At 58.9% G+C, this 19,781-nt stretch overlaps 6 protein-coding genes across 6 annotated transcripts; 3 read left to right on the top strand and 3 right to left on the bottom strand.

Annotated features, from left to right (window-relative positions):
• Positions 1 to 1,590: 1,590 nt before the first annotated feature.
• Positions 1,591 to 5,397, bottom strand: PHYSODRAFT_318946 (hypothetical protein; the record flags this gene model as incomplete). The annotated part of the gene is made up of 6 exons (XM_009537641.1): positions 1,591 to 2,136; positions 2,164 to 2,662; positions 2,697 to 3,879; positions 3,921 to 4,260; positions 4,296 to 5,033; positions 5,062 to 5,397. 6 exons carry the CDS (start codon positions 5,395 to 5,397, stop codon positions 1,591 to 1,593), a joined length of 3,642 nt encoding a protein of 1,213 aa, XP_009535936.1.
• A 2,864-nt stretch (positions 5,398 to 8,261) lies between these two features.
• On the top strand, positions 8,262 to 12,310 carry PHYSODRAFT_318945 (hypothetical protein; the record flags this gene model as incomplete). Its single annotated transcript, XM_009537640.1, has 9 exons — positions 8,262 to 8,597; positions 8,626 to 9,280; positions 9,340 to 9,738; positions 9,780 to 10,137; positions 10,273 to 10,388; positions 10,424 to 10,961; positions 10,996 to 11,401; positions 11,522 to 12,046; positions 12,068 to 12,310. 9 exons carry the CDS (start codon positions 8,262 to 8,264, stop codon positions 12,308 to 12,310), a joined length of 3,576 nt encoding a protein of 1,191 aa, XP_009535935.1.
• Positions 12,311 to 12,845: 535 nt separating this feature from the next.
• On the top strand, positions 12,846 to 15,352 carry PHYSODRAFT_249929 (hypothetical protein; the record flags this gene model as incomplete). Its single annotated transcript, XM_009537639.1, has 5 exons — positions 12,846 to 13,007; positions 13,144 to 13,359; positions 13,480 to 13,622; positions 13,668 to 13,941; positions 13,994 to 15,352. 5 exons carry the CDS (start codon positions 12,846 to 12,848, stop codon positions 15,350 to 15,352), a joined length of 2,154 nt encoding a protein of 717 aa, XP_009535934.1.
• Positions 15,353 to 15,692: 340 nt separating this feature from the next.
• Positions 15,693 to 17,816, top strand: PHYSODRAFT_525688 (hypothetical protein; the record flags this gene model as incomplete). The annotated part of the gene is made up of 1 exon (XM_009537638.1): positions 15,693 to 17,816. One exon carries the CDS (start codon positions 15,693 to 15,695, stop codon positions 17,814 to 17,816), a length of 2,124 nt encoding a protein of 707 aa, XP_009535933.1.
• Positions 17,817 to 17,893: 77 nt separating this feature from the next.
• Positions 17,894 to 18,367, bottom strand: PHYSODRAFT_374066 (hypothetical protein; the record flags this gene model as incomplete). Its single annotated transcript, XM_009537637.1, has 1 exon — positions 17,894 to 18,367. A coding segment is annotated over one exon (474 nt), but the record flags the coding sequence as incomplete, so codon positions are not given.
• A 210-nt stretch (positions 18,368 to 18,577) lies between these two features.
• Positions 18,578 to 19,648, bottom strand: PHYSODRAFT_525651 (hypothetical protein; the record flags this gene model as incomplete). The annotated part of the gene is made up of 2 exons (XM_009537636.1): positions 18,578 to 19,102; positions 19,154 to 19,648. Coding segments are annotated over 2 exons (1,020 nt in total), but the record flags the coding sequence as incomplete, so codon positions are not given.
• Positions 19,649 to 19,781: the final 133 nt, after the last annotated feature.

Here is a 19,781-nt window from a genome sequence, read left to right as displayed (position 1 = left end):
CGGAAAACAATCGCATATGGGCTGCTGGTCAGAATGCACTTGAAGCTTACATCTTGTGGGGCGGACCATGCCGCATAAAAGCCGCCAGCGGCCACCAAGCTGCTGCTCGGGGAGATTGCCGGCACTTGCAAGCGTAAAAGAGCTCGTGGGCTGGCGGATGCTCAAGCTGAAGTGCGCGGATTTGACTCACGATGCGCTTGTCCAATTGACGGGGCACCGAGAGGGGGGCGCTTTCCTGCTCAAGGTTACACCTCAAACTGTCTTGCGATCCACTCGCCCTCTGTTCCGGAAGCAGCATTTATCGCTCGCTGGCTGTGGTTAGTGCACAAGCATTTCTAACATTTCCGTGGTCTAGATTCCGCGGTGATTGGCACCAGCACGAGCGTTCTTTCCTCAATGCACGCAGCCGAGCTGCGTGCATTTTTAAAAGTTTTGGATCCTTATGCACATTTTGGATCTCTGGATAATGACACGCGCAACAACAACACTACAGCGGCTTGGTGCCGCAACCATGGTCTTTCGTCCGGCTCCGCCCATCCAAACCGAAGTGCTCGCTTCGCCCAAAGTGCACATGCATCAAATATGGCAAGCAGGATTGGCTGCGGTTGCTTCTACGGGGCAGGCAAAACACCACCAAGCGTGTTGGACGCCAAAGCATGCATAAGAAGAGCAAACGAAGTCAGCAGCTCCCAGGATCGAGGTCGCTGTGGCTCGCGCGCGCTGCGGAAGTCAACGTCGCCGTGATGGAGCCCGTCCACACTGAAAGTCACACCGTCATTACTGCCTAAACGCGAACAACTCGGTGTGGAATGCACCGAGGCAATCGCCCCGGATCTGCTCCTGACTGGTGCGGCCCGCAAGAGTCTGAACGAAGCATTTTGCACGGGCAGTACTCAATGGACGCCCCCCTCAGCAGGGGCTGACAAGATGTTGCAGAGCCACCCAGGGCTAGAGGTTGATATAAGGGCAACTCGCAATACCTACGATTACAACTTGCTTGAACATAGAGTCAAGATCACCCCTAAACGACAATCGACTCATATTCCGTTTCTTGCAGTGAGCGTGCGGCTTAGGTAGCGCAATTACCCTGCGAGCCATAAGATAAGATTCGAGACACTACGAATATAATACACCTCAGGTAAGTCTCGACCCATACTCCGCAGATGTTTACATGGGCGAGGCCTTCCGAGACGTCAGCTTTTTCGTGGGCGCGATACTGTCACCGATAGCGTGCTTCGCGAGAAAATCAAGGCATCGCCATTTGTCTACCCATATCCCAGTATGCGTGGAACAAACCTTCTAGCACTTACATGTACGAAATCGTCGATAGAGATTGATGCCAGGGACAGCATTCCATAGGTCGTCTGTGATTGGTCACTGAAGTTGAAGTGGCTAAGATCTTACAGCTGTGCCTTCTCAAACAACCGAACCAACCTCTTCGGACCCTGTGGCTTCACGAGACGCTCGTTGGTCAACTTGCGCTCGGCCTCTTCCTCCTCTTTCGACGTCCAGAACACCTCCGTATCAACCACCCGAGCGACAACTCCACTCGGACGAGCGCTGACTCTGCTCGCTCGACCGCCGCTCGTCCTAGGCGGCCAGCACCTCGACAGCCAAATTGACGCCGTCCAGACCACGCGGGGGCTTCGCGTCTCGAGGAATCTCGCCTGGATTGCCGCGGATCGAGAACACCGGCGGACAGAAGCCGTCGTACTCCAGCGGCTTGTACGGCACGAACCCCTTGCTTTCGTCGCGGACCGGCTGCATCGCCAAGTAAGCTTCCAGCGACAGCTTCAGGTTGTGGTGCGAGTCGAACACGCGGGCCAGCTTCGTCGGGTCGACGTCGCACACCATGGCTGCCATCGGCAGGTTGGAGTAGAAGGACCCCACTGCGACGTCCAGCGCTCGGCTCGGGTCGAACGTGCGGGCCAGCGCCTGGGCCTTGTCTCGGATAGCTGGCAGCAGCAGTTGCTGGAAGCTCTCCACCAGCGACTCGGCAGTGCAGGTCTTCGGGTCGATCGATGCGATGCCCACACCGACCCGTTGACACAGACGCGCTGTGAAGAGCTGCGAAGGGTGTGACCCGCAGATAGCGACGGGTTTTCCAACCGCGAGCCCCTCGGCCAGGACGTCGGGCTCACCTCAATGGACTGTAGCCGCTACGCCCGAGAAGAGTTGCGCGTACGGGATCCCTGCGTCAACCAAGAATGTGGAGCTGGATTGATGCGGTGCGAGGGCTGCTGCCATGTCGGGCACTTGTATGATGACTCGTAGGTGCAGACGCTGAGCAGCTTGGTCGACCTTCCGCACCAAGTCCTCAACCTCACTAACAGCCAAGCTCCGCGCAGACACGCCGAAGTAAATCACCGGTGGGCCGGCCTTGGAGAAGGCGAACTCAGTCAGCGCTCGCGGTATGTCCGGGTGTCCGTGGTCGTCTTTCAAAGTTACATGACCGGCCACGGTGATCTCTTCGGTCCAGTCCAGAGGCTTCGGAAGCAATGCAGGATTGTACAGGTACACGTGGGGGACTTCCCACTGGGCCAGCGAGTCCGGACGATCCAAACGAGTCGAGAGTCCAATGAATGAGCGGAACTGGGTCATAATGGCCTGTATACTTCCGTGGTTCAGCGCTGCGTCGACAGCACCGTGCGAGAGCAGCTTGCTGTATCGAGGCGTCATCGCCGCTGCGGGCCAACGAACTCAGCACGTGAGGAAACTCGAACGTTGGCGATAGGGGGTCCAGGCTAGCGCACTGCAACGGAATACCAAGACGCTGTGCCACGTGCACGTGACCGAGCAGCATCGGATGCCACAGCAGCGCGTCGGCACGGAAGTGTTCACCAGGTTTGTTGGGGCCATTGCCGTGCGGGTCAGATCCGTATGCAGCAGGCCACAACGAGTAAATGAGTTCTCGAAAGGCCTGCAGTGTTTCCAGACTTGAACGACCGGGCTCAGCGTCGTCGTGGATGAGCTGAGCGTCGTGTATCAACTGCATAACATCCTGGATACTGTTGGGTGCGCCATCTAGCGGGTAGAACTCGAGTCCAAGCGCGAGGATCTTCGAGCGAAAGCCCCCGTTAGCAGCCAGTCGAACTCGGTGGCCGTGTTTTGAGAGTTCCAATCCGATCGCGGCGAACTGCTTGATGCCGTTGTCCCACGAACCCATGGCAGTCAAGCAGACGTTCATGGTAGGGATGGAACACTTGATGTTCACGCTCGTTCGAAGTGCCTGCACTGGCTTGCCGTGCTGGAATGCCGCGAGTGCGTGACACTGCGCGATGGTGTCTTTGTCGATGTAGTCGGCCTCTTCATTGGGGGTATCGATGGCTAAGTCGACTGATCCTGATGACTTCAAGAATACCGAGTGAAGAGCCATAGCACCTTCGCTAGATTCAGTCGCTCTCGCTATGAATACGTCGTTTGCAAGCTGGTCACTCGATCTATTCCACAGGCTCCCTGTATTCGCGCAGAGACTCTTGTATGTCGATCGATATTGTTTGCGGTCGATATCGTGCATTAACCTCTTGCACTCATGTTTGCAGGGGAGCAAAAGTATGCCCGCGCTATCGGAGCCGTTTGAAGAGCAGTAAGTATCGGCCAGGCCTCTCTGAGCCCCCAACGTCGCCATCATGTGCCGGCTGAGCAAGCTGGATCGCTTTCGCTGTCCTTCCAGGCGATGCGAGTTGATATGACCGGCGATCACGTGGTCTACAAGCAAGGCACACCCAAGAAGTGCTCGCGTGTAGAAGACGATGTACGCTTGCGCAAGCCCGGCCACACCTCCAACAACGCCCCCAGTGTAGCCAGATCTTTTAAAGCCTTTTACGGGTTGACGGAAGACGGCTGAAGATGCCCCAGCAATCTCGTGCCAGAAGACTCCTGTACCGGATGAGACCCAGCTAATGCCGAGTCCGGCCCACGCGCTGAGTAGTCCACGCAGTGATAACTCACCAGCTTCTTGCCGGCGTTCTCCGGCCGCTCGCCGACAATGAACGCGCACCGGTCACACAACTTCAAACGATCACGAACGCTCCAGCGCGTGGCGATCCGCTCGTGGTCCAGGTCGCAGAACATGTCCTGTGTCGGCAGGTGCCGGTAGAAGCTGCGGACTGCTTCACCCGCTCCGTCTTCACGGCGCATAGCGTTTCGAACCTGTAGCGCTTTAGCTCGCAGTGTCGGGTTCATGAGTCCCTCGAACGCTTCGCGCAGCTTCTCGGTTGTCAATTTCAAGATCGGACAGGGCTCGACACCCACACCAGCCTTGACGACCGCGTGGCCCCAGAACGGCTGATCACCGAAGAACGGCACGATGAGGTGGGCTTGCCGGCAAGCAGACCGGCAGCGGTGGTGCCGGCGCCGCCGTGGTGGACCACCGCACACACCCGCGGCATGATCCAGTCGTGCGGACAGTTGCCGATGAAGAAGACGTTGTCGGGGATGTCGAGGTCGCCGGCCATGTCGCTCCAACTGGACTGGATGAGCACCCGCACACGCGCCTGCTGTGCCGCCTGGACGATCATCTTGGTGGTGGCCATGGGGTCGGCCAGCACCATGGATCCGAAGCCGACGAAGATGGGTCCGCCGTCTCGGCTGAGGAATGCTTCGAGCTCTGGTGACGGCGTGTACGAGCTGCTGGGACCGCCACTCAGAGTCACGGTTCCGATGACGTCGTAGAGATCTCCCCAGTCGGCCGGCTTGGGCACGAGCTCCAGACTCCACATGAAGGCGTGCGGGATGCGGAGGTCCAGCAGCAGGTCGCGTCCGCCGTCGCCGTTGCGGATCTTGCGCAGCTTGAGCACCTTGGTGCGGAACTCGTTGATGAGCCCCTCCGTGCCCTGCCACATGAGCAGATCGACCATCTTGTACGACAGGTAGTTGGTCTTCTTGAGCTCGTCCGTGTACGGCATGTTGGCGAGCGGGTGCGGGGACGCTCTGGTAGGCACCCAGGGCTGCGGAAACATGATGTGCAGCGGCACGCCGAGGCGCTCGGCGACGTGGATGTGGCCGTAGGAGACGGGGGTTGGCGATGATAGCTTGGGCCTGGAAAGGTTTGCCGGGCACGCCCGGGCCGCCTCCGTTAGGGTCGGCAGCCGAGACGGCGGGCCACGTGGAGTGGACGATCTCGTTGATCATCTCCTTGTTGCGCGGCACGTCCTTGGTGAGCGTCTCGATCTTGGTGGGGATGAGGTGTCCTCCGGTCTTGACCATGTAGGCGGCCAGCTCCTTGGGGTCACCACCGAGGGGGTAGAACTCGACACCGTGGTCCATGACGAAGTCTCTGTAGACGGCGTGGGTGGCGAGGCGCACGCGGTGTCCGTCGCGCTGGAGCCTTTGGGCGATGGCGAGGAACGGCTGCACGTCGCCTCTGGTGCCTACGATGATGATGCAGATGCGCATGACGGGCGGTCTCTGGATGGCGGTGTTGGTGGCGGTGATGTTAGGAGTGGCCTCATGTGCTTGCGTTTGCCCTGTAATGTGTGCATTGGAGTCGCTGTCAGGTGGTTGGATGTCGATGGTGTCCTCTGGTGCGAACTCGAATTGGATGCGGCCGTCAGGCCCGCATATAACTATTGTTGATGGGCGTTGGGCTGTATCTAGCACGGCGCTATTGTTTCTTCGCATTGTGGGGGGCTTGATGTGCTTGCTAGCGTGGGAAAGGAGCTGTGATCGTGGAAACTAGAGGAATCCATTTCGCACCTGGGGCAGTCATATACGCTTGCGAGACGCTGCTGTCAAAATCAACTGTCGGTCTGATGTGAGTAATTTGTTTTTAGATTTACTGGTAGTAAAAGAAGAAAATGACATGAGTAATACTATAATACTTGTCCAATCAAATATGAGAGTTGCTGCTGCTCCAGACTGGTTTCGGTCTGTACCCCTTCACGGTGAAGTTCACGTTCACCTTGCTAGCCCTAAGTGCCGTATTGCATCCGACCAGGTGAAGTTCACCTAGCTAGCCCTAAGTGCCGTATTGCATCCGACCAGCGTATAGCGTATACTGCTGCCAATGGCTGGCCGATAAGAATAGTTTCGAAACGGAGCGCGAGGGGCGCAAGGAGCGCAGCGGAGCAAATGGGGCGGATTGCAGGAGACCGGGCTGCATCATCGGGCGGCGTCGGCAAGAATTGAATGTGGCGCTCCGGAGAAAGTTTGCGATAGCAGCGGAGAACGCTCCAGCTCTACCGCCCGCGACTTGTTGTGAGCGGCTGGGCATCTAATTGCGTCGGAGTGTGATCGTGACGTGGCCTCCGGAAGAGGGCTGTCAAGGTACGCCGACGTGGTCGCTTTACCGATTTGGGAGATTGAGGAAGTCCTGGCTAAACGTTTGTGTCTTGTGCCAGACGGCTGAAGTGTATAGCTACGACCCGACCCAAACACGAGCTTGGCGGCGAGTGCTCTAGGTGCTTTCCACGCAAAGGATAAGACTGCCGAGCTCTACCACGTCCAGCTCACGGAGATCGACCCCGACTTCGTTCGCTCGGACGCTTTGTTTGGCTCGGACGATGAGGCGGAGGTGTGGACGAAGAGGAGAACGCCATCGAGGACGATCTACACGACTCGGAGGTGAACTGCCCCAAAACGCACGCTGTTGTGGAGAGTAGAGCTGAGAGCGACAAGGACAATCGGCCGGCAGCAAAGGTTGCTGGAGGTTTTGCAGCACGCTGCGGACAGCATTGGTGGCCAGCGCTACGAGAGGAATTTGTAATGTCTCTGATTTGTTGAAGACCAAGAAATGCACGTACGAAGTACGAATACATCTTGCTTGTCTGCGTTATTGTTGCACGCGTCTGCAGGTCGTGGTTCATCTTCTTATCCGCGCCGAGGTCACTCGATGCATGGGGGATGTATCGCAGCATGATCCTGGCCGAGCACGACAAGTACAACGCTGTGGAGTTGGAGCCTGTGGGCTCGTGTTTCGTCGAACTGACTCCCAGCCACCTCCCAGCATGGTTTTCAAGCCAGTTCGTGGTCTTCTCTCCCAGCACTACTAACCGGAGTGTATACCCTAGCTAACCCCCCACCTCCTAACCTGCTGTACTAGTCTGGACGAGTCTGGAGGGTCTGGAGCTCAGTTCTGGAGTGTCTGGAGAGTTTGGAGCTCAGTCTGGAGGAGTTCTGGAGCTCCAGTCTCGTCGCATGTTCCCCAGTCTGGAGCAGCAACACGTGCCATCATAATACTTTTCCATTAGTAGCGACTCTATTGCTTGCTTCAAATATAAAAATAATACTCGTGGATTTGGCCCTCCATAGACACGGTTTGCTCGCGGGACAGAGTATCTCGTGCGCTTTGTTGAGTAAGCTGAGGGTCATCTATTTACTAGCGATATCACTGGCAAAACGTAATGCCGGGCTCACTGTCTGAGGTAGTGGTGAGCGGGTCTTGGTTGCCCAGCATGCCAACTAACTGACTGGCTGCATCAGACCCCACATCTTTTGCTGTAGCTAAGGACAGTGAGCAATAGTCAATACTCACTACTCAATGGGTTATGTTCTCCGTTACAACTGCTCCTTTCTCAGGTTACATGGTTGACTTAGTGTCGTTATAAACGTTGTTAATTGTTGCGAATAAACTGTTATTTAAAGTATTAGCATAAATTTTAGTACATGTTCTATCAATATCTGAATAACATTATTGCTTATTCATATATTAATAATACATGTACTGAATTTTTGCTACCCGAACACCACACTTTATCCTCTGCATGACGCCATCGGGCATCAGCGTAGCGCAACTATCGACTGACCGTGACTGAGCGTGTAAATGGTGAGAGTATCTCGGTATCAGTGCTTACGTGGCGCGCGTTATGACTGTGACAGATTGGTGTGTATAAGCACGCCGTTGCTCAGTTTTTGTGATGAAAATCCATTCTCAAAAGGCATGTGCGCGGTAAACTTTGATCGTGCGTTGATTGTGCTACGCGTTTTGATTAGCACTCGTCCTCGATTCGTGCCCGCCGATCATTTTCCAATTCTCACCTTGGCACAGCAGCACAATGCAGCGGAGCAGCTTCAAGAGTGCTGCCTCTAGCAATCACATAGCTCTCGACACAAACGGCGAGATCAGCGCCCACCACCAGCCCTTCGCAGTCGCAGCATGCGGGCCTGACGGCCGCATCCAATTCGAGTTCGCACCAGAGGACACCATCGACATCCAACCACCTGACAGCGACTCCAATGCACACATTACAGGGCAAACGCAAGCACATGAGGCCACTCCTAACATCACCGCCACCAACACCGCCATCCAGAGACCGCCCGTCATGCGCATCTGCATCATCATCGTAGGCACCAGAGGCGACGTGCAGCCGTTCCTCGCCATCGCCCAAAGGCTCCAGCGCGACGGACACCGCGTGCGCCTCGCCACCCACGCCGTCTACAGAGACTTCGTCATGGACCACGGTGTCGAGTTCTACCCCCTCGGTGGTGACCCCAAGGAGCTGGCCGCCTACATGGTCAAGACCGGAGGACACCTCATCCCCACCAAGATCGAGACGCTCACCAAGGACGTGCCGCGCAACAAGGAGATGATCAACGAGATCGTCCACTCCACGTGGCCCGCCGTCTCGGCTGCCGACCCTAACGGAGGCGGCCCGGGCGTGCCCGGCAAACCTTTCCAGGCCCAAGCTATCATCGCCAACCCCCGTCTCCTACGGCCACATCCACGTCGCCGAGCGCCTCGGCGTGCCGCTGCACATCATGTTTCCGCAGCCCTGGGTGCCTACCAGAGCGTCCCCGCACCCGCTCGCCAACATGCCGTACACGGACGAGCTCAAGAAGACCAACTACCTGTCGTACAAGATGGTCGATCTGCTCATGTGGCAGGGCACGGAGGGGCTCATCAACGAGTTCCGCACCAAGGTGCTCAAGCTGCGCAAGATCCGCAACGGCGACGGCGGACGCGACCTGCTGCTGGACCTCCGCATCCCGCACGCCTTCATGTGGAGTCTGGAGCTCGTGCCCAAGCCGGCCGACTGGGGAGATCTCTACGACGTCATCGGAACCGTGACTCTGAGTGGCGGTCCCAGCAGCTCGTACACGCCGTCACCAGAGCTCGAAGCATTCCTCAGCCGAGACGGCGGACCCATCTTCGTCGGCTTCGGATCCATGGTGCTGGCCGACCCCATGGCCACCACCAAGATGATCGTCCAGGCGGCACAGCAGGCGCGTGTGCGGGTGCTCATCCAGTCCAGTTGGAGCGACATGGCCGGCGACCTCGACATCCCCGACAACGTCTTCTTCATCGGCAACTGTCCGCACGACTGGATCATGCCGCGGGTGTGTGCGGTGGTCCACCACGGCGGCGCCGGCACCACCGCTGCCGGTCTGCTTGCCGGCAAGCCCACCTCATCGTGCCGTTCTTCGGTGATCAGCCGTTCTGGGGCCACGCGGTCGTCAAGGCTGGTGTGGGTGTCGAGCCCTGTCCGATCTTGAAATTGACAACCGAGAAGCTGCGCGAAGCGTTCGAGGGACTCATGAACCCGACACTGCGAGCTAAAGCGCTACAGGTTCGAAACGCTATGCGCCGTGAAGACGGAGCGGGTGAAGCAGTCCGCAGCTTCTACCGGCACCTGCCGACACAGGACATGTTCTGCGACCTGGACCACGAGCGGATCGCCACGCGCTGGAGCGTTCGTGATCGTTTGAAGTTGTGTGACCGGTGCGCGTTCATTGTCGGCGAGCGGCCGGAGAACGCCGGCAAGAAGCTGGTGAGTTATCACTGCGTGGACTACTCAGCGCGTGGGCCGGACTCGGCATTAGCTGGGTCTCATCCGGTACAGGAGTCTTCTGGCACGAGATTGCTGGGGCATCTTCAGCCGTCTTCCGTCAACCCGTAAAAGGCTTTAAAAGATCTGGCTACACTGGGGGCGTTGTTGGAGGTGTGGCCGGGCTTGCGCAAGCGTACATCGTCTTCTACACGCGAGCACTTCTTGGGTGTGCCTTGCTTGTAGACCACGTGATCGCCGGTCATATCAACTCGCATCGCCTGGAAGGACAGCGAAAGCGATCCAGCTTGCTCAGCCGGCACATGATGGCGACGTTGGGGGCTCAGAGAGGCCTGGCCGATACTTACTGCTCTTCAAACGGCTCCGATAGCGCGGGCATACTTTTGCTCCCCTGCAAACATGAGTGCAAGAGGTTAATGCACGATATCGACCGCAAACAATGTCGATCGATATACAAGAGTCTCTGCGCGAATACAGGGAGCCTGTGGAATAGATCGAGTGACCAGCTTGCAAACGACGTATTCATAGCGAGAGCGACTGAATCTAGCGAAGGTGCTATGGCTCTTCACTCGGTATTCTTGAAGTCATCAGGATCAGTCGACTTAGCCATCGATACCCCCAACGAAGAGGCCGACTACATCGACAAAGACACCATCGCGCAGTGTCACGCACTCGCGGCATCCAGCACGGCAAGCCAGTGCAGGCACTTCGAACGAGCGTGAACATCAAGTGTTCCATCCCTACCATGAACGTCTGCTTGACTGCCATGGGTTCGTGGGACAACGGCATCAAGCAGTTCGCCGCGATCGGATTGGAACTCTCAAAACACGGCCACCGAGTTCGACTGGCTGCTAACGGGGGCTTTCGCTCGAAGATCCTCGCGCTTGGACTCGAGTTCTACCCGCTAGATGGCGCACCCAACAGTATCCAGGATGTTATGCAGTTGATACACGACGCTCAGCTCATCCACGACGACGCTGAGCCCGGTCGTTCAAGTCTGGAAACACTGCAGGCCTTTCGAGAACTCATTTACTCGTTGTGGCCTGCTGCATACGGATCTGACCCGCACGGCAATGGCCCCAACAAACCTGGTGAACACTTCCGTGCCGACGCGCTGCTGTGGCATCCGATGCTGCTCGGTCACGTGCACGTGGCACAGCGTCTTGGTATTCCGTTGCAGTGCGCTAGCCTGGACCCCCTATCGCCAACGTTCGAGTTTCCTCACGTGCTGAGTTCGTTGGCCCGCAGCGGCGATGACGCCTCGATACAGCAAGCTGCTCTCGCACGGTGCTGTCGACGCAGCGCTGAACCACGGAAGTATACAGGCCATTATGACCCAGTTCCGCTCATTCATTGGACTCTCGACTCGTTTGGATCGTCCGGACTCGCTGGCCCAGTGGGAAGTCCCCCACGTGTACCTGTACAATCCTGCATTGCTTCCGAAGCCTCTGGACTGGACCGAAGAGATCACCGTGGCCGGTCATGTAACTTTGAAAGACGACCACGGACACCCGGACATACCGCGAGCGCTGACTGAGTTCGCCTTCTCCAAGGCCGGCCCACCGGTGATTTACTTCGGCGTGTCTGCGCGGAGCTTGGCTGTTAGTGAGGTTGAGGACTTGGTGCGGAAGGTCGACCAAGCTGCTCAGCGTCTGCACCTACGAGTCATCATACAAGTGCCCGACATGGCAGCAGCCCTCGCACCGCATCAATCCAGCTCCACATTCTTGGTTGACGCAGGGATCCCGTACGCGCAACTCTTCTCGGGCGTAGCGGCTACAGTCCATTGAGGTGAGCCCGACGTCCTGGCCGAGGGGCTCGCGGTTGGAAAACCCGTCGCTATCTGCGGGTCACACCCTTCGCAGCTCTTCACAGCGCGTCTGTGTCAACGGGTCGGTGTGGGCATCGCATCGATCGACCCGAAGACCTGCACTGCCGAGTCGCTGGTGGAGAGCTTCCAGCAACTGCTGCTGCCAGCTATCCGAGACAAGGCCCAGGCGCTGGCCCGCACGTTCGACCCGAGCCGAGCGCTGGACGTCGCAGTGGGGTCCTTCTACTCCAACCTGCCGATGGCAGCCATGGTGTGCGACGTCGACCCGACGAAGCTGGCCCGCGTGTTCGACTCGCACCACAACCTGAAGCTGTCGCTGGAAGCTTACTTGGCGATGCAGCCGGTCCGCGACGAAAGCAAGGGGTTCGTGCCGTACAAGCCGCTGGAGTACGACGGCTTCTGTCCGCCGGTGTTCTCGATCCGCGGCAATCCAGGCGAGATTCCTCGAGACGCGAAGCCCCCGCGTGGTCTGGACGGCGTCAATTTGGCTGTCGAGGTGCTGGCCGCCTAGGACGAGCGGCGGTCGAGCGAGCAGAGTCAGCGCTCGTCCGAGTCCTCGTCGGGTGGAGTTGTCGCTCGGGTGGTTGATACGGAGGTGTTCTGGACGTCGAAAGAGGAGGAAGAGGCCGAGCGCAAGTCGACCAACGCCGCGTACGAGCGTCTCGTGAAGCCACGAGGCCTGCGGAAGCGTGATAAGTTAGCGCACATGTTCGGTGGGAAGCCGAAGCATGGCGAGCACTTGACAGCAAGATAGAAAAGTATCTAAGCGATAAGCATTTGAGTCTTACGCCTGGAAATCTTGGAGTGCCCCTTACCTGTTTACTCGCGATCGGTGGTCAACTCATCGAGAGCAACCTTGAACGTGGTTGCAGGTGGCCTGTCACAAGACTCTCGACACGATTTGAAGACATCTTGATCGGCGCGAAAGTGCGTTGAGCGCGAATGTTTCAAGCGGCCAAACCAGTAATGAAAAGCGCGCTGGTGCAGTCGAATCAACTCCACACCACAAGAAGCGGAGCCAAGCTATAGGCGCTCCTTATCGACTGCTGGATGCAGCGCGGACGGACCGCTAGTATCGACGCCTCACAATCGGGATCGTCTAATAACCACGCGTGCCACCGGGAAGGTCTCAGCTAAGGGAACTTCAACCTGGCTACGGGTGTCAGCGTCGACAGCCCCTCGTTGCAAGCAAGGGCTCCGTGTGCGGTGGCCACGAAGGTCGGTATCGTGTGCCATTCTGCAATTCACCCGGAGAGAGACAGCAACTCCAGACTACCGCGACCGTCGCAATGCATCCTCGCCTGGTGTCCGCTTTGGCGGCTGCTGCACTCGTAAGCGCAGCCAGGCCGCGGATCGGTGCGACGGCCACCAGCTACGCGTTAGGCCCCTTCTCGGTGACAGTCGACACGGACGCGTCTCTCCTCAACATCGTCAACAGCGCTGGAGATCAAGTCTGGAAGTGTGCGTGAAACCCGAAGGATGGATGAATCCATGACGCCGGTTGCTGACCTTATAGATGCTTGTCTTGCAGCTGCATCAGACCGAGCCTTCATCTCGGCGTCCACGGGCCTGACGACCATCACATAGGCGTCGGGCAACTTCCAGTTGAGCAGTGAAGACGTGGGGACGCCCTGCCAGACCGCCACTATCTCCAGTGCTTCGTCGAGCTCCGACCGCGTGGACGTCACTGGTTCCTTCGCCGATGCTTCGTGCTCCGATTGGACGTGGACGCTTTCGTTCGCTCTGGATGCGTCCTACACCGACAGCAGCGACGATTCTCAGCCCTTGGTGTTCAACGCCAGCGTGGCTGGTGAACAACGTTGACAACATCTACTTGGCCTACGAGTCTCCACAAGACGAAGCGTTCTTCGGACTGGGAGAGCAGACTGGTATCGGCAACCTTCGTGCCCGTCTGGACTCGAGAGGGAGGCGTCCGTCGGTCGTGGCGAAGATCCCGTCACCACCTACCTCAATGCGAATGCATCGATCTCGGGCGCCCTCGCTGGTGGCTCGTTGCTGACGACGTACACGGGCGTGGGCTCTCTTACGACGTCGCTTGGTCGCTAGTTCGTTCTTGACGGGATCAAGTACGCGCTCATTGATCTCGCCAGTAACGCCACGTCGGCGTTCGAGGATACGGCGGTCGGATATCTCGCTGGGAACATCACGGAAGGAGACTACGTGACTGGGTCGACAACCACGCTGGAGATCATGTACGAGGGCTCAAGTGTGAGTGGCTGGATCGGCCGTGCCGCCACGGGCAACCCCCTACTGGAAGCGACGAACGCACTGACGAAGGTCACCGGCCGACAGCCAAAGCTGCCGGATTGGTCTCATGACGGCGCAATCCTGGGCATCCAAGGTGGCCAGGACTTTGTGGAGGAGGTCGTTCAGAACGCGCTTGCTGCAAATATGCCGCTTGAGCGTGTGGCTGCAGGATTGGTCGGGGACGCGATTGCAGACCGGTGCGTACGACATCTCGCTGCACCGGCTGTGGTGGAACTGGGAGCCCGACTCGACGCTGTATCCGACGTGGGCGGAGTGGGTGCCCCACCTGCAGTCCAGGTACGGTGTGCGCACCATGAGCTACATCAACACTTTCCTCGCTAACGTGAGCACCAAGAGCACGGGTTACAACACAAGTTTCTACGCCATCGCGGCCAGTGAAGGCCGCTTCGTGGCCAACGCCACAGCGGGGGACGGCAGCGCTTGGACGATTACAAGTGGCCCTGGAATCGACGCTGGGCTGCTGGATCTGTCCAACCAGTCGACCATTGACTGGTTTAAGGCGCTGGTGAAGCACCAGTACTTCTCGGTGCCGATCTCCGGTATGATGCAGGACTTTGGCGAGTACTTGTCGGTGGACTCCTCGGTCAGCCTCTCCGGCGGCACCGTGAGCCCGCGTGTCTTCCACAATGACTACCCGACCGTCTGGGCGACACTTCTCCGCGACGTTGTGACTGAACTGGGAGTGGAGAATGACACCATCGGCTTCCACCGCAGCGCGGGCACCTTTTCGGCGAAGCACACCAACCTCTTCTGGGTAGGCGACCAAAACATCGATGTATCTCGCGAGGACGGCATGCGCGCGGTCATCAGCAGCGCTATCCACGTGGGTGCCTCGGGTTTCGCGCAAACCCACTCGGATATCAGCGGGTACACGAACACGCTGGCCACCGTTGGCAATATCACTCGCAACGCTGCGCTTCTTGGCCGCTGGGGCGAGCTCGGTGCCTTCAGCGGTACGGCCTTCCGCACCCATGAAGGCAACATCCCGCAGATGAACGTGCAGGCCTACACGAACGAGACAACTCGCGCGTACCACGCGTACAACGCGCGCCTGTTCCGCAGTCTCAAGCCGTATCACCTGGCCCTGCTGGAGGAGTATCAGGAGAATGGCTGGCCCATGGTTCGTCACCCGATCGTCTACTCCCCGAACGACTCGGTCGCGCGCTCCGTGATTGATGAGACCTTCTGGCTGGGCGAGGCTTTGTACGTGGCCCCCGTGTACGACTTGTCTGCCTCCACTGTTGAAGTGTACCTTCCTCCCATTCAAGTCGACAGCAAGGGCTCCGCGGTCAACTCGTCGGCCTTCACGTTCAGAGACCTGTGGACCGGGAACGAGTACGCTCCGGGCCAGACCGTCACGGTGGACGCCCCCTGGGGCAAGCCCGGCGTGTTCATGCGCTGGCGCGTGACGGAGCAAGAAGGGCTGCAGCTGCAGCAGCTCTGGGAGTTCGTTGTCGCCGGGCTCTCGAAGCCTGAGACCCCGTTGTCGGGAAAAGGGTCCATTTAACGCTTAACGGTTAACAGCGTTGTGATTGGCTAAGGATGGCGTTAAACAGCTCACCAGTCGACCATGTTCAACCTGGTTGACAACCAACCACACGTGGGTCTCCTCGCTGTCTTGCCTGCGCTCGCAGACTTTCCCTCCCCATCCCGGCGGTCTCTCTTGACGTCCCACCGCCGCGTGCAAGTGCTAGCGCGAACTGAGATGGAGAATGCGTGGTATCCACTGGCACCGGCTGGCCGAGCTTATCGTTCGCGTTACTAAGGAAGCCGCTCCACGCGCGCAAACCGCAACTGGCCGTCTCGGGCGGAGAAGAACTGAACCCCTTGCATATTGGTCTCCGATAATGAACTCCGGGGAGCGTCGCTACGTGCGCGCGAGCGACCGACGCCTGGCCGAAGTGGCCACGCAGGCCGCGGCGCGCATTGACCTGGAGACGCTGCGGCATCGGCGCTCAGAGGCGTCCGGCGTGACGACGGAGCGGTCGCTTGACGGGACGGTGGTCACAGCCACGTGCGTGATCGAGTGCTCGGCCAAGGAGATGCACGCGATGCTGGCCCCGCCCACGAGCGAGCGCTACGCGTGCATCATGCGGGAGTTGGTCGGGCCGGACTTCATCTACGGCGCCATCGTCCACCACGCGGAGGAGATCTCGGACCAGAACGTGACGGTCAAGACGGCCACGTTCGTCAAGCGCCACATGCTCGCGCGTAACGAGCAGTGGTGCTTCGTCACCGCCGTCAAGGCGCTGGAGCCCAGCGAGGGCAGCCACGGCGTCGGGTTCACGGTCGCGCTCGCCTCGCTGCACCCGGACGACGTGTTCATCGGCAAGGCCCAAGCGGCCAGCGTGATCCACCTCCAAGGGCTCTCGGCCATTTACCTCGTGACCCCCGAGGAGCCCAGGAAACTACAAGACGGACGGACGAAGCGCGCTGTCCGCGTCACCTTCTGCGCGCACGTGGCGACAGGCCCCGGCTCAAGCAGGCCGTCTCCTCTTCCGCTCCGATGGCTCTTTTCAACGGTAAGGAACCGTGAAGAGGCCGACGACGCGTCCAACGGAGCAGTGCTGGCCCGCGTGGTGCAGCTGGCCCGCGCGCTGAAGCAGTTCCAGGTCGCAGTGCGTCGGCGTCGACTGGATGCGCAGGTGCTGGCTGATCTCCGGAAGGTGCAGCCGACTAACACTCGCTGCGTGTGCTGCACGCGTCGTGTGGGTGTTGCCAGGAGTATGTTTGGCACTTCGAAGCGAGGCAGTACGGAAGACGCGACAATGGCCCGGGGCTCCAAGCGCTGCCAACTGTGCGGCTTCCTCGTGTGCGCTCGCTGCGTCTGCACGATCGGCAAGAACTCGTTCGCGGGCGAGTCGTCCGAGGCCTCAAACAAAAGCATCAAGTACAGCCAAGCCGTGCACTTGTGCGAGCACTGCATGCAGCGCGTGGACGACGCCGACTACGACAACTTCTGCGCGTCCAACGACGGGATGTCTCCTTCCAGCGGGCCTGTCCACCCGGACACGCCAGATACAGAGCCTGCCAGCGCGGTGATCGCTCGGGCGCTTAGCCAAGTGCTTGGCGATGCATCCAAGGAAGAGAAGCCCGTAGTCATCCGCGTCATTAAGCACCTCCTCAGCCCCACGCAGGAGGATAAAAGCAAGTTCCGGGCTAACTCAGCTGATCTGGCCAAGAGTCTGGGTCGTCTCGCCGAAGAGCAAGGGTTCGCGGAGGAAATTCCAAAGCCAGCGACGAAGACGGCCCCCGAAGTCACTCCAGTCCCTGAGGTTACCCCGGAGACCCCTTCGAGTCCAGTAGACGGCGAGACTCCTCCACTGGCAGGTGCATCCGGGCGTGAGTACGCTCTGAAGTATGCCGACTTGAGTGACGATGATACTGATAGCGCCGAAGACGCTGAAAACAACGAAGCTGCTGAAGAGGTTGTTGACGTTGCGCACCATCCTGTTCCAGCGGACGAGGCCTACCGATTGCAGTGGATTGACACTCATCCGAAGATCGTCACGCACATGATGAACCTGCCAGACCTCGAGCTGTTGTGCAACATCGCGCGTGGCGAGCTGCAGTGCGATGCTACGCTGGTAACCATCATTGGACCCCATTGCTCTTACGTCGTGGCGTCCACTGACCCTGCTTGGCGAGGCTGTGAAATCCCCCGCGACCACTCCATCTGCGCTCACACCCTCACGAATGGAGCTCCGCTGCTCGTCCGCCACCCTGAGGCCGACGTGCGCTTCAGTGCGATGAACCTCGTCCGTCGGGACGGCGTGCGCTTCTATTTCGGCTTCCCCATCAAGATTTCTTACCCGGAAGGAGGAGGCACCACTGCTGTCGGCACATTTTGCTGTGTTCACGCCGGCGAGACGCGCGATGTCTCGGAGTCCCAGTACGCGCTCATGGCGACTCTCGCTGAAGGCGCCACGCGCGTGATGGCATGTCGGGCATCCCGCCTACTTGAAGGTTAGCAGAACGGTAAATTAATCAACAATTGGCTTCCACTTGGCTATTCGAGAAGATCATCGTCGGTAGTGATGCGGCTGGCGATGATGCGTGTGGCGCTACGCGAGAGTTTCTCCAGATTTTCGTACTGCGATTGACACACTCGACGGGGCTCGCTGTCCACACAGCACACGGCACCGATCGCTGAGACTTCGTCGGGTGCGAACAGCGGGAAGCCAAAGTAGAAGCGCAGGCCACCTCGTAGCACCAGTTGACTGCGACTGAAGCGCACGTCTGCTGCTGTGTGCGGGACGAGCATGGGCAATGGCCCCATGATGGTGTGTGCACAAAGAGCTTGGTCACGCGGGCCTGCGCTGTTGCGGAACACGGGGTTGTTGGTGGCCAGGATGTACTGCGTGTCGTGGCTGATGAGCGTCACCATTGCCGTTCTGCAGCGCAGCTCTCGGCTCGCCAGGTTGCAGATGAGCTCCAGCTCCGGCACGTTCCGCACTTCGGTGAGTCGAGCTCGACTCACGGCACCGAGTCGCTCCAGTTCATCGTCTGGCAGGGGGAACAGCGGAACACCAGCGTTTGAGTCGCTGTAGGCAAGCGGATACGCTCTTCCGCTGGCCCCAGCAAGCAGACAACTCGACACAGGCCGTTCGGGAATTTGAAGCTGCGACTGGAGAGCTAACAGGTATTCCTCCTGTGAGCTGTCGACAGTGAGTCTCCTGCCCCGCAAAGATCCGTCCGATTGCTCTGACGAACGCGACGAGTCCTCGTCTTCGACCAGCCGCATGATGACATTCTTCACCGCTGGGAGTTCAGGCTCCGACGCGTTCACCAACGTATCGCGCAGCAACCGCGCAAGCACTTTGGTAGCTGCTTCCGACCTTGGACTGTTCGGATGGATCTTCGGCTCCAACGCATCGCTGTTGTCCGCCGGGATCGATTCGTACAAGGCGTCGTCCACGCGCTCCATGCAGTTGCCACAAACGCGCACGATGGCAAAAGCGTTGTCTTGAGAGCGCTGCGCCTCCTGCTCTGACGAGCATCCTTCACACACGTTGTACCCGCAGAGTTGGCACTGTCGCCGCACTCGTTTCTTGCTGCTCACGCCCATGTGCGTCGACGACCGCATCGTAGCCGCACAGCACACGCACCGCGTGTTGTTCGGCGTATACGAAACTTGGCTCGTCATCTTCTGGACCCCAAGACGTCGACGCCTTACCAGTATTGTCAAGCGAGCAGTAGAATGGGCCACCCTGGTAAGGCGCTTCATCTGGGCTCGAGCCGAGGCTCCCCGTTTAATCTGAGCAGTGGTGTTGCTCGATGGGATCGACGGGGAAGTCTCGGAGATTACTCCATCGCTGAGGAATTGGGCGTAGAAGCTCACTCGAACCTCTTTCGCCACAGCAGTCGGAACCACTGAGTAACCTGCTTGGACTCCGTGAATATGGCGCAGATCCTGTGCGTGAGTCTTGCCGGCGAAGAGTTCCTCAGAGTCCAGCGAAGATATCGTCACGCAGAAGCCCTTGCCGTGGTTTTCGTTGAGGCTCTGAGTGCAGTCTACGAAGCACCATTGCTCGTTCCGTGAGAGCGCGTTGCGCTTGGAGAACAGAGCTGTCTTTACTGTGATGTCCTCCACTTTGGGGCTTCGATCGGCGCTTGGAACGCGATGCACGAGAGCCCCGTAGACGAAGTCTTCACCAAAGAGTTCACGCATCATTGAGGTGTACGACTTACTGGTAGCTGGACGAAGCACCTGCCGGAGCTCCTCGACCGAGCAGGTGATGGTCCCCGACGCCATGACTCGCAGGAGCGCTTTCGTCCGCGTCGTGTAGACAGCGAAGCCCATGCTGCTCGGTGCCTTGTCCCAGTTGGCCACGCTGCAGCGCAGCAGGTGCCAGTTGATGGTCTTGGTGTCGCGAGTCACAACCTCCGTCAGCCGCCGATCGGTGAGGCGCACGTTGCGACGTGGACCTCGGGGG

The sequence above is a fragment of the Phytophthora sojae genome, assembly GCF_000149755.1.
Source record: "Phytophthora sojae unplaced genomic scaffold PHYSOscaffold_10, whole genome shotgun sequence".
NCBI classification, from domain to species: domain Eukaryota; phylum Oomycota; class Peronosporomycetes; order Peronosporales; family Peronosporaceae; genus Phytophthora; species Phytophthora sojae.
This window is presented reverse-complemented; position numbering and strand designations above follow the sequence as displayed.